We start from the raw sequence: 16,729 nt of genomic DNA, 5'->3' as shown, positions 1-16,729 counted from the left end.
GCCGTGGGAGATGAGGAAGGATGGGTGAGGGAGGAAGAATCTTGGGGGGGGGTTATGGTTAGGGGGAGACTGTGTGATGGTGTGGGTGTGGGGAAGAGAGGGGCAGGGGCAGGAGTGAGGAATGAGGAAGCCTTGGTAGAGGGAGTTGATGAACAGAGAGGGAAAAGACTGTGTCTTAATGACACTAATATTACATCATCAACCGTCTCCGATGTCACTGAGGCCTGTTTCTCCACAATTATGCTTTTATGTGTGGTTAGGCTTTTACTACCCACCACAGTGGCAGAGTGAGGACCGGTGATTAAACACATTGATGCAGTACAGTAGTTTGTTATGCTACTGGATAGGGAAACCAGTAGTTCCACAAGCCGGGGTTAGAAATGTGTGTCGCTGGTGGTGCTCTAAACATATCCAGATGCGGTCTGTAGCCTATATATAGACTTACTGTGGGAAGAGAGGGGAGAAAATAACTATTTTGGCCAACCATAAGATGACTAGTAGAGAGTGCCATGTAAAACGTCTGTCTCAACCACTGACAGTGATGGGTTGATTTGACCCACAAACATAGATCTCTCCTTAATCATTCAGTCATGTTGGGCAACAACAGGCTCGAGCGTAACGAGGTCCAGAACTATTTACTACAGCCAAACTGTTTGTCTCATGGAGGCACACCTCTCTCATTCTCCTCCCCCTCTCTCTCCCTCTCATTCTCCCCTCCGCCCCTCTCGCTCACTCTCATTCTCCCCTCTCTCTCCTTCTCATTCTCCCCTCTGCCTTTCTCGCTCAATCTCATTCTCCCCTCTCTCTCCCTCTCATTCTCCCCTCCGCCTCTCTCTCGCCCCTCTCTCTCCCTCTCATTCTCCCCTCCGCCTCTCTCGCTCACTCTCATTCTCCCCTCTCTCTCCCTCATTCTCTCCTCTGCCTCTTTCTCCCTCATTCTCCCCTCCGCCTCTCTCTCTCTCGCTCACTCTCATTCTCCCCTCTCTCTCCCTCTCATTCTCTCCTCTGCCTCTTTCTCTCTCATTCGCCCCTCCCCCTCTCACCCCCTGCTCTCTCTCTCCCCCTTGCCCTCTCTCTCGTTCCCTCCTCCCCGCCTCAGACTATTTACAGTACATGGACCACAATGTGTCATCTCTGGCAAAAGAGAGAATTCTCCTTTCTAAGCTTGTTTCCCACAATTCCTCACTGTCCAAACTGAGCTAGACAGAAAATACAGAGGCCTACCTCTTTACTGCAGGCTACTATTTCACATGAATGGCTTTAGTGATACTCTCACTCGCGTTGCATTAATGCCTCCCCTCTCGATCTCTTTCTCGCTTTCTACTGCTTTGCCCCCCTCTCTCTCCCCCCGTCTCTCCCTTTCTCTCTTCCAGGCGCTCTCTCTCCTTTAACCCTTCTCTCACTCTCTACTTGTCTCTGCCTCGCTCGCTCCCACACTTCTCTAAGTGATGAAAGTAAGAGTGGTATAAGACAGAGGTGTGTCTGGCCTGATTCCGTTGGGAAAATAGGATTAGATTATCTGTTTTCTCCACTGTGTGTAGTAGGAGGCAATGGAACAATTAAGCTCAGCAGCAGCCAGCTGCTCTCGTCTACACTGTAGTTGTCATGTACTACAGGGAGGGCAATCTGCCACTGTGTGCGGCAAGAGAGAGAGACTGTATATAGACATATGGCATAAAAGTCTTTATTCTTTTGGAACTTCTGTGAGTGTAATGTTTTACTGTTCATTTGTATTGTTTATTTCACTTTTGTTTATAATCTACTTCAATTCAGTTATCTGTGAATTGAAATTGATCTTGTAGATAACTGCTTACAGATGCAATCTCTTATTTACCTGGGCACATATCTGGTAATGAATATGGAGTTATACAGAATATATTGAATAGCAGATTGGATGGTTGATAAGAGAGACCCCCTTCTGGCTTCTACCTAACTCTATCTTTCACAACACACAAACGGTGTAACGGCTGTTGGTGGAAGAAGGTGAGGACCAAGGTGCAGCGTGGTACGTGTTCATCTTTATTATTGGAACTGAACACTGATTAACCAAAATTACAAAGAGAATTAACAAAAACATAAACAGTTCTTTCTGGTGCAGAAAGACACAAAACAACTACCCACAAAACCATGTGGGAAAAAGCTATCTAAGTATGGTTCTCAATCAGAGACAACAATAGACAGCTGCCTCTGAGAACCACACCCGGCCAAATACACAGAAATAGAAAACATAGAATGCCCACCCCAACTCACGCCCTGACCAAACCAAAATAGAGACATAAAAAGGATCTAGGGTCAGGGCGTGACACCCCCCCCCCGAAAGGTGCGGACTCCGGCCACAAAACCTGTATGGGTGGGCATCTATCTGCGGTGGCGGCTCTGGTGTGGGACGTGGACCCCGCTCCACCTTAGGCTTGACCCACTTAGGTGGTGCCTCTGGAGCGGGGACCCTCGTCGCCGACCCCGGACTGGGGACCCTCGCCGGGCCCCGGACAGGAAGGAGACTCTGGCAGCTCCGGGCTGGAGGGAGGCACAGACAGGACCCACCGGGCTGGGGAGACACACAAGACCTGGCTCTGGGAGCAGGCACAGGACTCCCCAGGCTGGGGAGACATCCAGGAGGCCTCTTCCTTGGCCGAGGCACTGGATACACTGGGCCTTGGAGGCGCACTGGCGGTCTCAGGCGCAGAGCTGGCCCCACCCATTCTGGCTGGATGCCAGCTTCCACCCGGCAAATGCGGGACCCTGGCACCAAGCACACAGGCCTGTGAATACTCGGCCGAGACACCATGCGCATCACCCCTTAGCATGGGGCCTGACCAATCCCATGCTTGCCACGGTAAGCACAGGGAGAGGGCTCAGGTCTCCAACCTGACTCTGCCACACTCCCCGTGTGCCCCCCCCCCCCCAATTTTTTTTGGGGGGGGGCTGCCTCTCGGGCTTCCTTACCAGTCATGTTCCCTCAAATCGCTGGTTCCCTTTTCCTGCTGCCTCTGCTCTCCTGGCTGCCTCCACCTGTTCCCATGGGAGGCGATCCCTTCCAGACAGGATCTCCTCCCATGTGTAGGATCCCTTGCCGTCCAGTATGTCCTCCCATGTCCATTCCTCCTTTTTACCACTCTGCTTGGTCCGTTGGTGGTGGGTAGTTCTGTAACGGCTGTTGGTGGAAGAAGGTGAGGACCAAGGTGCAGCGTGGTACGTGTTCATCTTTATTATTAGAACTGAACACTGATTAACCAAAATAACAAAGAGAATGAACAAAAACCAAAAGAGTTCTGTCTGGTGCAGAAAGACACAAAACAGAAAACAACTACCCACAAAACCATGTGGGAAAAAGCTACCTAAGTATGGTTCTCAATCAGAGACAACAATAGACAGCTGCCTGTGATTGAGAACCACACACAGCCAAACACACAGAAATAGAAAACATAGAACACAAAAACATAGAATGCCCACTCCAACTCATGCCCTGACCAAACCAAAATAGAGACATAAAAAGGATCTCTAAGGTCAGGGCGTGACACACGGCTGAATCAGGAATTGAGTAACATGATTAAAATGTAATTTCCTGCTTTCTATATACATTCTATACACTGAATTTCTTTCTTTTTTCTACTGTGCCATTGCAGTGCGGGTCCAAAAGGAGACAACATCTATGAGTGGAGATCCACCATCCTGGGACCACCAGGCTCTGTATACGAGGGAGGAGTCTTCTTCCTAGATATCGCCTTCACACCAGACTATCCCTTCAAACCACCCAAGGTATACACATATACACACACACACACAGACATATGCATGCATGCATGCTCAGACGCGCACACACACACACACACACACACACACACACACACACACACACACACACTGGTATGTATGCTAGACTGGTGCTTTCTCAGGAGCCCATGTTGACGGATTCTGTTTATTTGTTTTTTTTTATTTGGGCCTTGGGTTAGGCTTTCAGGGCTTGAAATACCGGCTATTTTAGAGACAAACAGTTACAGGTGCATCAATGGCGCCTCTGAAACACAAATAGACAAGTACATCTTTATTTTTAGCACGTATTTAAGGATGTTTCCCATGTGTTCCGTTCTATTTTTTTAAATCATGATAACAGGATTACTCTAAAATAGGGTTGTCCAACCCTCTTCGTGGAGATCTACTGTCCTGTAGGTTTTCAGTCCAACCCTAATTTAGCGTATCTGATTCAGCTAGCTAAGGTCTTGTTGAGCAGCTAATTAGTAGAATCAGGTGTGTTAAATTAGGGTTGGACTAAAAACCCACAGGACGGTAGATCTCCAGGAAGATGGTTGGACTGAAAACCCACAGGACGGTAGTTCTCCAGGAAGAGGGTTGGACTGACAACCCACAGGACGGTAGATCTCCAGGAAGAGGGTTGGACTGAAAACCCACAGGACGGTAGATTTCCAGGAAGCGGGTTGGACTGAAAACCCACAGGACGGTAGATCTCCAGGAAGAGGGTTGGACTGACAATCCACAGGACAGTAGATCTCCAGGAAGAGGGTTGGACTGAAAACCCACAGGACGGTAGATTTCCAGGAAGCGGGTTGGACTGAAAACCCATAGGACGGTAGATCTCCAGTAAGAGGATTGGACTGCAAACCCATAGGACGGTAGATCTCCAGGAGGAGGGTTGGACTGAAAACCCATAGGACAGTAGATCTCCAGGAAGAGGGTTGGACTGAAAACCCACAGGACGGTAGATCTCCAGGAAGAGGATTGGGCAGCCCTGCTCTAAGAAGATATATGGCTTGCCTTGGAGAAGATATTTTGAGAGCTGGAAGGTTTTGAAATAACTTTGGACAAAGAGCATGTTGAGCAACAAAACAACGATTTGAATAGAAGAAAATAACAACTGACTGAGAGAAAAGCTGGTAAATGCAGTCTCTCAGCTCTGTTCACTGGAGTACTGGACACCCCTGCAGCCCCCGTAAAGCTGGGAGGTCCACCAGCTCTGGAAGCCCATACGCCTGTCATTGATGTCTATAAATAATTTTGACAGTAACCCTCCAAAAAGGCCTTCATCAACCTTTTTAATGTCAATATGTGCTAGGATGTTTGTTTCTTGGGCTTCAGGAATGGGACTTAAAAAAAAAATCAAATCAAAGTTTATTTGTCACCTGCGCCGAATACAACAGGTGTACCCCTTACAGTGAAATGCTTACTTACAGGCTCTAACCAAACGTCCAAAAAGGGTATTAGGTGAACGAACAATAGGTAAGTAAAGAAATAAAACAACTGTATAAAGACAGGCTATATACAGTAGCGAGGCTATAAAAGTAGCGAGGCTATAAAAGTAGCGAGGCTACATACAGACACCGGTTAGTCAGGCTGATTGAGGTAGTATGTACATGTAGATATGGTTAAGGTGACGATGCATATATGATGAACAGAGAGTAGCAGTAGCGTAAAAGAGGGGGTGGCGGGTGGTGGGTGGCGGGACACAATGCAGATGGCCCGGTTAGCCAATGTGCGGGATCACTGGTTGGTCGGCCCAATTGAGGTAGTATGTACATGAATGTATAGTTAAAGTGACTATGCATATATGATAAACAGATAGTAGCAGCAGCGTAAAAGAGGGGTTGGGGGGGGGGAATACAATGCAAATAGTCCGGGTAGCCATTTGATTACCTGTTCAGGAGTCTTATGGCTTGGGGGTAAAAACTGTTGAGAAGCCTTTTTGTCCGAGACTTGGCACTCCGGTACCGCTTGCCGTTATTAGAGAGAACAGTCTATGACTGGGGTGGCTGGGGTCTTTGACAATTTTTAGGGCCTTCCTCTGACACTGCCTGGTGTTGAGGTACTGGATGGCAGGCAACTTAGCCCCAGTGATGTACTGGGCCGTACGCACTACTCTCTGTAGTGCCTTGCGGTCAAAGGCCAAGCAATTGCCGTACCAGGCAGTGATGCAACCAGGCTCTCGAGGTTGCAGCTGTAGAACCTTTTGAGGATCTCGGGACCCATGCCAAAACTTTTTAGTTTCCTGAGGGGGAATAGGCTTTGTCGTGCCCTCTACACGACTGCCTTGGTGTGTTTGGACCATTCTAGTTTGTTGTTGATGTGGACACCAAGGAACTTGAAGCTCTCAACCTGCTCCACTACAGCCCCATCGATGAGAATGGGGGCGTGCTCGATCCTCCTTTTCTTGTAGTCCACAATCATCTCCTTCGTCTTGGTTACATTGAGGGATAGATTGTTATTCTGGTACCACCCGGCCAGGTCTCTGACCTCCTCCCTATAGGCTGTCTCGTCATTGTCGGTGATCAGGCCTACCACTGTTGTGTCGTCTGCAAACTTAATGATGGTGTTGGAGTCGTGCCTGGCCATTCAGTCGTGGGTGAACAGGAAGTACAGGAGGGGACTGAGCACGCACCCCTGGGGAGCTCCAGTGTTGAGGATCAGCGTGGCAGATGTGTTGCTACCTACCCTCACAACCGGGGGCGGCCCGTCAGGAAGTCCAGGATCCAGTTGCAGAGGGAGGTGTTTAGTCCAAGGATCCTTAACTTAGTGATGAGCTTTGAGGGCACTATGGTGTTGAACGCTGAGCTGTAGTCAATGAATAGCATTCTCACATAAGTGTTCCTTTTGTCCAGGTGGGAAAGGGCAGTGTGGAGTGCAATAGAGATTGCATCATCTGTGGCAGGGCTTGCAAACTATCACAGACTACAAAGGGAAGCACAGCTGATTGAAAGTATGAGGGAATATCAGTGAACAAATGCCGTGGTCAAGGCTATGAATACATGGAGTTTACTCAGGTGTTCTAAAGCTCATATCAGACTGAGAGTCTAATGCTTCGTAGGTAGTTCTTTCTGAGTTATGGTTTAGAAAACGATCTGTCTGCAGAAACAACAGTTACAGGGATGATGGAAACAGTTTGATTGCACCTTCAGGGAGTTCTTCAGCAGTTCTGTAACGTCCTTGAGCCTCTCATTCTCTTTAATTGCCGGACTCAACATGATATGGAAAGAGGCTAACTGTATAGGAAGCTCTGGGGACAGATCTACTGGACAGTCAATCAATTGGCAGATGCAAACAGATTGTTATCTTCAGCAGACAACAGTTCTTGAGGACATGAATAAAAAAAGTTATTTGCAATTTCTTTCATACTGGTTAACCAGCGTTAAGAGTTATGTGGTTGCAATATCAACAGTCCCTTTTCTCTGGTATACTGTATCTTGGCAACCATCATTCAAGACTAAATTTAAATTGTGTGCAGCGCAATGGACATATAATGTACAATGTCTCAGGAAAGACTCTGGGTTAGCAGTACTCAGTATAGAAAATAGTCGGGCCCGCAACCTGGACCTACTGGTCGTAGGGGCCTGGACTCCGACCTTATGGGGGGGCCAGAGAATATGCGTTACGCGAGTGGCTATGTTCAGGGTTATTGTTGAGAAAATACTCTATGCAGGTGCGTTGGTTAGGGGTCGACCCTGAGAGAGTTTAGTTTAGTGATTGCCTCAGGATGTGGGGCCTCTCACTCTGTCTGTCTCTATCTATCTGCCACCTTTTCTCTTCTTTCTCTCTCTGTCTTTCTCTCCATCTGTCTCTTCCTTTCCTTCTCTCCCTCATCTCTCTCTCTTTCTCTCTCTGTCTCTTCCTTTCCTTGTCTCTCTCTCTCTCCATCTGTCTCTTCCTTTCCTTGTCTCTCTCTCTCTCTCTCCATCTCTCTTCCTTTCCTTCTCTCTCTCTCTCTCTCTCTCTCTCTCTCTTGCTCTCCATCTGTCTCTTCCTTTCCTTCTCTCTCTCTCTTTCTTCATCTCTCTTCCTTGTCTCTCTCTCTCTTTCTCTCTCTCTCTTTCTCCATCTGTCTCTTCCTTGTCTCTCTCTCTCTTTCTCTCTCTCTCTTTCTCCATCGGTCTCTTCCTTTCCTTGTCTCTCTCTCTTTCTCTCTCTCTTTCTCCATCTGTCTCTTCCTTTCCTTGTCTCTCTCTCTCTCCATCTCTCTTCCTTTCCTTGTCTCTTCCTTTCCTTGTCTCTCTCTCTCTCTTCCTTTCCTTGTCTCTCTCTCTCTCTACATGTCTCTTCCTTTCCTTGTCTCTCTCTCTCTTTCTCTCTCCATCTGTCTCTTCCTTTCCTTGTCTCTCTCTCTCTCTTCCTTTCCTTGTCTCTCTCTCTCTCTACATGTCTCTTCCTTTCCTTGTCTCTCTCTCTCTTTCTCTCTCCATCTGTCTCTACCTTTCCTTGTCTCTCTCTCTCTCTGTCTCTTCCTTTCCTTGTCTCTCTCTCTCCGTCTCTTCCTTTCCTTGTCTCTCTCTCTCTCTCTTCCTTTCCTTGTCTCTCTCTCTCTTTGTCTCTCTCTCTCTATCTGTCTCTTCCTTTCCTTGTCTCTCTCCCTCTTCCTTTCCTTGTCTCTCTCCCTCTTCCTTTCCTTGTCTCTCTCTCTCTCTCTCTCTCTCCATCTGTCTCTTCCTTTCCTTGTCTCTCTCTCTTTCTCTCTCTCTTTCTCCATCTGTCTCTTCCTTTCCTTGTCTCTCTCTCTCGCTTCCTTTCCTTGTCTCTCCCTCTCTCTCTCTCGCTCTCTTTCTCCATCTGTCTCTTCCTTTCCTTGTCTCTCTCTCTCTCTCTCCATCTCTCTTCCTTTCCTTGTCTCTCTCTCTCTTTCTCCATCTGTCTCTTCCTTTCCTTGTCTCTCTCTCTCTCTCTGTCTCTTCATTTCCTTGTCTCTCTCTCTCTCCATCTGTCTCTTCCTTTCCTTGTCTCTCTCTCTCCACCTGTCTCTTCCTTTCATTCTATCTCTCTCTCTCTCTCTCCATCTGTCTCTTCCTTGTCTCTCTCTCTCTCTCATCTGTCTCTTCCTTTCCTTGTCTCTCTCTCTCTCTCATCTGTCTCTTCCTTTCCTTGTCTCTCTCTCTCTCCATCTCTCTTACTTTCCTTCTCTCTCTCTCCATCTGTATCTTACTTTCCTTGTCTCTCTCTCTCTCCATCTCTCTTACTTTCCTTGTCTCTCTCTCTCTCTCTCCATCTGTCTCTTCCTTTCCTTGTCTCTCTCTCTCTCTCCATCTCTCTTACTTTCCCTGTCTCTCTCTCTCTCCATCTGTCTCTTACTTTCCTTCTCTCTCTCTCTCTCTCTCTCTCTCTCTCTCCATCTGTCTCTTACTTTCCTGGTCTCTCTCTCTCTCTCTCTCATCTGTCTCTTCCTTTCCTTGTCTCTCTCTCTCTCCATTTCTTACTTTCCTTGTCTCTCTCTCTCTCCATCTGTCTCTTACTTTCCTTGTCTCTCTCTCTCTCTCTCTCCATCTCTCTTCCTTTCCTTGTCTCTCTCTCTCTTTCCATCTGTCTCTTCCTTTCCTTGTCTCTCTCTCTCTCTCTCCATCTGTCTCTTCCTTTCATTGTCTCTCTATCTCTCTCTCTTTCTCTCTCTCTCCATCTGTCTCTTCCTTGTCTCTCTCTCTCTCGCTCTCTCTCCATCTGTCTCTTACTTTCCTGGTCTCTCTCTCTCCATCTCTCTTCCTTTCCTTGTCTCTCTCTCTCTCTTTCCACCTGTCTCTTCCTTTCCTTGTCTCTCTCTCTTTCTCTCTCTCTCCATCTGTCTCTTCCTTTCCTTGTCTCTCTCTCTCCATCTGTCTCTTCCTTTCCTTGTCTTTCTCTCTCCATCTGTCTCTTCCTTTCCTTGTCTCTCTCTCTCTCCATCTGTCTCTTACTTTCCTGGTCTCTCTCTCTCTCTCTCTCTCTCTCTCTCCATATCTCTTCCTTTCCTTGTCTCTCTCTCTCTCTTTCCATCTGTCTCTTCCTTTCCTTGTCTCTCTCTCTCTCTCTCTCTCCATCTGTCTCTTACTTTCCTGGTCTCTCTCTCTCTCTCTCCATATCTCTTCCTTTCCTTGTCTCTCTCTCTCTTTCCATCTGTCTCTTCCTTTCCTTGTCTCTCTCTCTCTCTCTCTCCATCTGTCTCTTACTTTCCTGGTCTCTCTCTCTCTCCATATCTCTTCCTTTCCTTGTCTCTCTCTCTCTTTCCATCTGTCTCTTCCTTTCCTTGTCTCTCTCTCTCTCTCTCTCTCTCTCCATCTGTCTCTTCCTTTCCTTGTCTCTCTCTCTCTCTCCATCTGTCTCTTCCTTTCCTTGTCTCTCTCTCTCCATCTGTCTCTTCCTTTCCTTGTCTCTCTCTCCATCTCTCTTCTTTTCCTTGTCTCTCTCTTTCTCTCTCTCCAACTGTCTCTTCCTTTCCTTGTCTCTCCATCTGTCTCTTCCTTCCCTTGTCTCTCTCTCTCTCTGTCTGTCTCTTCCTTTCCTTGTCTCTCTCTCCATCTCTCTTCTTTTCATTGTCTCTCTCTCTCTCTCTCTCTCTCATCTGTCTCTTCCTTTCCTTGTCTCTCTCTCTCCATCTGTCTCTTCCTTTCCTTGTCTGTCTCTCTCTCCATCTGTCTCTTCCTTTCCTTGTCTCTCTCTCTCCACCTGTCTCTTCCTTTCCTTGTCTCTCTCTCTCTTTCTCTCTCTCTCCATCTGTCTCTTCCTTGTCTCTCTCTCTCTCCATCTGTCTCTTCCTTGTCTCTCTCTCTCTCTCCATCTGTCTCTTCCTTTCCTTGTCTCTCTCTCTCTCATCTGTCTCTTCCTTTCCTTGTCTCTCTCTCTCCATTTCTCTTACTTTCCTTGTCTCTCTCTCTCTCCATCTGTCTCTTACTTTCCTTGTCTCTCTCTCTCTCCATCTGTCTCTTCCTTTCCTTGTCTCTCTCTCTCTCTCTCTCCATCTCTCTTACTTTCCCTGTCTCTCTCTCTCCATCTGTCTCTTACTTTCCTTGTCTCTCTCTCTCTCTCTCTCCATCTGTCTCTTACTTTCCTTCTCTCTCTCTCTCTCCATCTGTCTCTTACTTTCCTGGTCTCTCTCTCTCTCTCTCCATCTCTCTTCCTTTCCTTGTCTCTCTCTCTCTTTCCATCTGTCTCTTCCTTTCCTTGTCTCTCTCACTCTCTCTCCATCTGTCTCTTCCTTTCATTGTCTCTCTCTCTCTCTCTCTCTCTTTCTCTCTCTCTCCATCTGTCTCTTCCTTGTCTCTCTCTCTCTCTCTCCATCTGTCTCTTCCTTTCCTTGTCTCTCTATCTCTCTCTCTCCATCTGTCTCTTACTTTCCTGGTCTCTCTCTCTCTCTCCATCTCTCTTCCTTTCCTTGTCTCTCTCTCTCTCTTTCCACCTGTCTCTTCCTTTCCTTGTCTCTCTCTCTTTCTCTCTTTCTCTCTCTCTCCATCTGTCTCTTCCTTTCCTTGTCTCTCTCTCTCCATCTGTCTCTTCCTTTCCTTGTCTCTCTCTCCATCTCTCTTACTTCCCTTGTCTCCCTCTCTCTCTCCATCTGTCTCTTACTTTCCTTGTCTCTCTCTCTCCATCTGTCTCTTACTTTCCTTGTCTCTCTCTCTCTCCCCCCTCTCTCTCTCTCTCTCTCTCTCTCTCCATCTGTCTCTTACTTTCCTTGTCTCTCTCTCTCTCTCATCTGTCTCTTCCTTTCCTTGTCTCTCTCTCTCTCTCTCCATCTGTCTCTTCCTTTCCTTGTCTCTCTCTCTCTCTCTGTCTGTCTCTTCCTTTCCTTGTCTCTCTCTCTCTCTCTCTCTCTCTCTCTCTCTCTCATCTGTCTCTTCCTTTCCTTGTCTGTCTCCCTCTCTCTCTTCCTTTCCTTGTCTCCCTCTCTCTTCCTTTCCTCTCTCTCTCTCTCCATCTGTCTCTTCCTTTCTTCTCTCTCTCTCTTTCCTCTGCTGACTGAGGATGAACGGAAACATATCTGCTGCTCTGAGAGCCAGGCCTCCGGCTGGGTTTAGGCTGTGAACAGGGCTGCAGACATATAGGCAGACATACAGGCAGGCAGACAGACAGACAGACACACACACACACACACACTCCTATAGCTGCTGTCTGAGAACAGGGTACACAAACACCACAGACTAGACTAGCAGATCCCCTCCACACCTTGGAATAGCCTGGGAGCACAGTTATGGAGCACCGTTTCCACAAGCAGGCCAGCATTGTTAGTCACTCGTGAAGTGATTGAGAGAGAGTGAGTCAGCTCGGGAAATAGAGGGGCAGAGTGTGATTGAGTCAAAGGGTGCGTCTCCAATGTCACTCCCACTCTGATCCCTCCACTGTTCAGGCAGGCAGCCCGGAGGTCAGAGGTGGCTCCCTAATGATGTTTAGTCTCTTGTCTTCCTAATGTTTCGCTCCTCTTCTTCTGTGTTACTGGCACAAAGAGATGCTCAGCTCCCGAAGGACTGAAAAAAGCACATAAACCACAGGGTGCATTGATCTAGAGAATCTTTGTTGTATCCTAGGTGACGTTCCGTACCAGGATTTACCAGTGTAACATCAATGACAGTCGGGGTATTGATTTCTAGAGAAACATTGTTGTTTCCTAGGTGACGTTCCGTACCAGGATCTACCACTGTAACATCAACAGTCAGGGTGTGATCTGTCTGGACATCCTGAAGGACAACTGGAGCCCCGCCCTCACCATCTCCAAGGTGCTGCTGTCCATCTGCTCCCTGCTCACTGACTGCAACCCTGGTGAGTGACACCCCTATCACCCATTCAGAGAGAGAGAGAGATTCTCTCTGAAAAATCGAAAAAATAATCCTTTGCAGTATCATCAACAAATGTTAAATTGGCTTCTGACCAAAATACAGTACGACAGACCATGTATACACCCTGCACACCGTTATTGACAAACAAACAAACCAAAACCAAAGCAGTCTTTTCATGCTTTGTTGATTTCAAAAAAGCTTTTGACTCAATGTGGCATGAGGGTCTGCTATGCAAATGGATGGAAATCTGTGTTGGGGGGGGGACATGTACACAAGCAACAAGTGTGCAGTTAAAATGGGCAATAAACATACATACTTCTTTCCTTCGGGCTGTGGGGTGACACAGTACAGTGAACTCCAAAAGTATTGGGACAGTAACATATTATTTTGTGCCCAATATAAATGAATGGTAAGTAGTGTATTGTGTCATTTTGTAGTCAATTTTATTGTAAATAAGAATAGAATATGTCTGAATACTTCTAATTAATGTGGATGCTACCATGATTATGAATAATCCTGAATGAATTGTGAGTAATGATGAGTGAGAAAGTTACACACACAAACATGTCATTTCTAAACGTTTCACCCGATATGGATGAACATCCTCTTAAATGAAAGCTGACAGTCTACACGTTAAGCTCATAGTCATTGTATCATTTCAAATCCAAAGTACTGGAGTACAGGGCCAAAACAACAACAAAAAAATGTCACTGTTCCATTTCTTTTGGAGCTCACTTTATATCAATGAATTAGCGAGGGCACTAGAACAGTCTGCAGCACCCGGCCTCACCCTTCTAGACTCTGAAATCTATTGGCTACTGTTTGCAGATGAACTGGTGCTTCTGTACCCAACCAAAGAGGGCCTACAGCAGCACCTAGATGTTCTACACAGATTCTGTCAGACTTGGGGCCTGACAGTGAATCTCAGTAAGACCAACATAATGGTGTTCCAAAAAAGGTCCAGTAGCCAGGACCACAAATACACATTCTGTCTAGACACTGTTGCCCTAGAGCACACAAAGAACTATACCTACCTCGGCCTAAACATCAACACCACAGGTAACTTGCACAAGGCTGTAAACGACCTAAGATACAAGGCAAGAATGGCCTTCTACGCAATCAAAAGGAACATAAAACTCAACATCCCAATTAGGATCTGGCTGAAAATACTTCAATCAGTTATAGAGGCCATTGCCTTCTATGGTTGTGAGGTCTGGGGTCCGCTCACCAACAAAGAATGTACACAATGGGACAAACACCCAATTGAGACTCTGTATGCAGAATTCTGCAAAAATGTACTTTTTATGCAATGCAAAACCCCAAACAATGCATGCAGAGCATAATTAGGACTATACTCGCTAGTTATCAAAATCCAGAAAAGAGCTGTTAAATTCTACAGTTCCCTAAAAGGATGCGATATCCACACATTCCACCACGAACCCTCACTTACGGAGAGATGAACCTAGAGAAGAGTCCCCTCAGCCAGCTGGTTCTGGGGCTCTGTTCACAAACACAAACAGACCCCACAGAACCCTAGGACAGCAACACAATTAGACCCAACCAAATTTTGAGAAAGCAAAAAGAAAACTATTTTACACACAGGAAAGAATCAACCAGAAAACAGAGCAAATTGTAATGATATCTGGCCCTAAACAGTTAATACACAGTTGCAGAATTTCTGACCACTGTTACTGACCCCAAATTAAGAAAGTGCTTGACTATGTACAGACTCAGTGAGCATAGCCTTGCTATTTAGAGAGGCTGCCATAGGCAGAGAAGACGGGCTATGTGCCCTCTGCCCACAAAATGAGGTGGAAACTGAGCTGCACTTCCTAACCTCCTGCTAAATGTATGACCACATTAAAGATGCATATTTCCCACAGACCACACAGACCCACAAAATGTTACATGTACACATAATATAGATAAAACAATAATGTGATCATTTAAAAATCTAATAACAGGGCAGTCGCTCAAACCTTCTCATAATCAGTCTGGTCATTATTTATCCCCCAGGCCCCTCCCCCCAGGCTCCCTCCCACACTGCATAGTGGGTTTGGCGCTGTCGCTGTGGACCAACCATGAGTCTAAATGCCCTTCCCACTGCCTCCCCGCGACCAACTCCCCCTCCTCCCCTTCTCTCCCCTGAATGTGTCTTTTTTCATGCGGTAGTCTAGAGGATCAATGGGATATTATGGGATATAGTTCATTAAAGAAGGAGAGAGCAGAATGACAGTTAATTAACCCTCGCAGGCTTAATAATTGTATATTTCCTGGCTGCCTGAGACGGGGTGCCACAAGGAGACCCTGTACGGTGCTCTGCAGCACTAGTGGGTTTAGACTCCCGACCTGAACCTGGCTCTCCTGAGGCTGAGGCCCCACTGCTGCTTACTCAACTTGCACAAGGAGCTCGGCAGGGGGCCTGCCATTTGAGTGATTCTGAGTGTTTCACCTCCCTGAATACACCCCAGGTCAGAGTACTGTGATGATGTGCTGTAAAGGGAACCTGTCTCTGTCATCGTGCTTCGCACTGCTGTCCTGTATTACGAGACAAACCTGCTGTGAACACTTGATTTAGATCTCTAAATGTCATATAATTATGGAGTATCCTACTTCAGATAAACAAGGCTTGACGACATGGCAAATTAATGGGTTTTTAAATGTGGGTTGTTAAAGGCTATAAAAATCAGAGTTAATGGTATGAAATGTATCTAAGTAGGTGGGGTGACCGTTGAAGTGACCGTTTCTCTGACTGTAGACACACACCCAATGGATGTGATGAAATGTGATTTAATGGTGGTTAAAATACTCTAATCCATGTTGTTCTCCCTCCTCACAGCTGACCCTCTGGTAGGAAGCATCGCCACCCAGTACACGACCAACAGACCAGAGCACGACAGGATAGCCAAACAGTGGACCAAGAGATACGCCACATAGACGGACATCAAGGAGTTCCACCGCCCTTCTCTGACCCACCTCCGCCACCCAAAATCTGTTGAGCACACTCATCCCTCGCCCCTCCGCTCCTAGACTGGTCCCAAATCTGTTTGTGCTGTATAGCCAACTCCTGTGGTCATTGCATGCCAAACAATGAATTATTAATGGCATGTTTGGCATGACAATGACATTTACATTTAGATTTTAGTCATTTAGTAGACACCCTTATCCAGAGCGACTTAGTTAGACCATAGTAGTTGGCTAAACAGCACAAACAGATTTGGGACAAAGCTACTTGCCCCTCTCTCTGAGCCCCAAATGTGTGAAAGCACCTGACCTGATCCCCCCCTCCTCATCACAGGCGGCTGGTGGCACCTTTATTGGGGAGGACGGGCTCATAGTAATGACTGGAACGAGTAAATAGAAATGTATCAAATGCATCAAACCCATGGGTTCCATGTGTGTTAATGCCATTCCATTTACACCATTCCAGATATTATTATAAGCCGTCCTCCCCCCACCAGCCTCCTGTGCTCACACCTTCAGTCACCCCCCCCCCCCCACACACACACACTACCCCTCCTCTGAGAACATGAACTTGATCGCTTCTTTTTTTTATATACAAAGAGTATATTGGATTTTTTTCCCCAATACACTGAATGTTGATATGGTCACGAAAAGCTTTAATACTGTTATTCTTGTTGTTATTGTTTGTTGTTGTTATTATTAGTACATTGTTTATTGCATTATCATCCTAGGCCCTTTTTATGTGATTGATGAAAAATGCATTCTATTCTAGAGCATTCTAGATACATTCTATTGATACAGTCCATGCTGAGTGTTTTTGTTTAAGAGGTCATCTTCAGTTAGAGCCTGTCTGCAGAATTAGTGTTTACAGATGCAGAGTGGACATTTTTCTATGATTTAATCACTTGTTGTTATTATTTTTCTGCCCCCAGAAGTTATTGCCATGACAGTAAGTCTGTCTGGATCTGTGGGTAGCTGGTCTTGCTGCTCACCTCCTGTGGTACTAGTCAGCTGGCAGTTGTTTGCTGTACATTTGCCTTGTGAGAATACATACTTATTGAATACTCAATTAAACACTGGTTGTAATGTTAACTCTGGCTTGGCTAATCTGTTGCTAATGTGCTCACTGTTTGTCTTCTTCACTGGGTTAACAGTGGGGGATTTCAATGCATAATCTATAATATTTAATGGTCATTAAAATATGAATATTATACACCCATTTTAGATGATTTATGTTATTTTCTCATGTCACA

The 16,729-nt window shown here is 46.4% G+C and overlaps 1 protein-coding gene across 2 annotated transcripts in view; it reads left to right on the top strand.

The window, feature by feature from the left end:
- The window catches only part of LOC135549796 (ubiquitin-conjugating enzyme E2 E2-like), a 45,359-nt gene extending 28,791 nt beyond the window's left edge, over positions 1-16,568 (top strand). For both annotated transcript variants that reach the window (XM_064980102.1, XM_064980100.1), the window contains exons 4-6: positions 3,627-3,759; positions 12,348-12,495; positions 15,352-16,568. In XM_064980102.1, the coding sequence (XP_064836174.1) occupies positions 3,627-3,759; positions 12,348-12,495; positions 15,352-15,449 (379 nt within the window). In that variant the 3' untranslated portion in view covers positions 15,450-16,568. The remainder of the gene's footprint in view (positions 1-3,626; positions 3,760-12,347; positions 12,496-15,351) is intronic.
- Positions 16,569-16,729: the final 161 nt, after the last annotated feature.

This window comes from Oncorhynchus masou, chromosome 12, assembly GCF_036934945.1.
Source record: "Oncorhynchus masou masou isolate Uvic2021 chromosome 12, UVic_Omas_1.1, whole genome shotgun sequence".
NCBI classification, from domain to species: Eukaryota; Metazoa; Chordata; class Actinopteri; order Salmoniformes; family Salmonidae; genus Oncorhynchus; species Oncorhynchus masou.
Note: the sequence above shows the minus strand (reverse complement) of the source record. Positions and strands in the feature narration are given on the sequence as shown.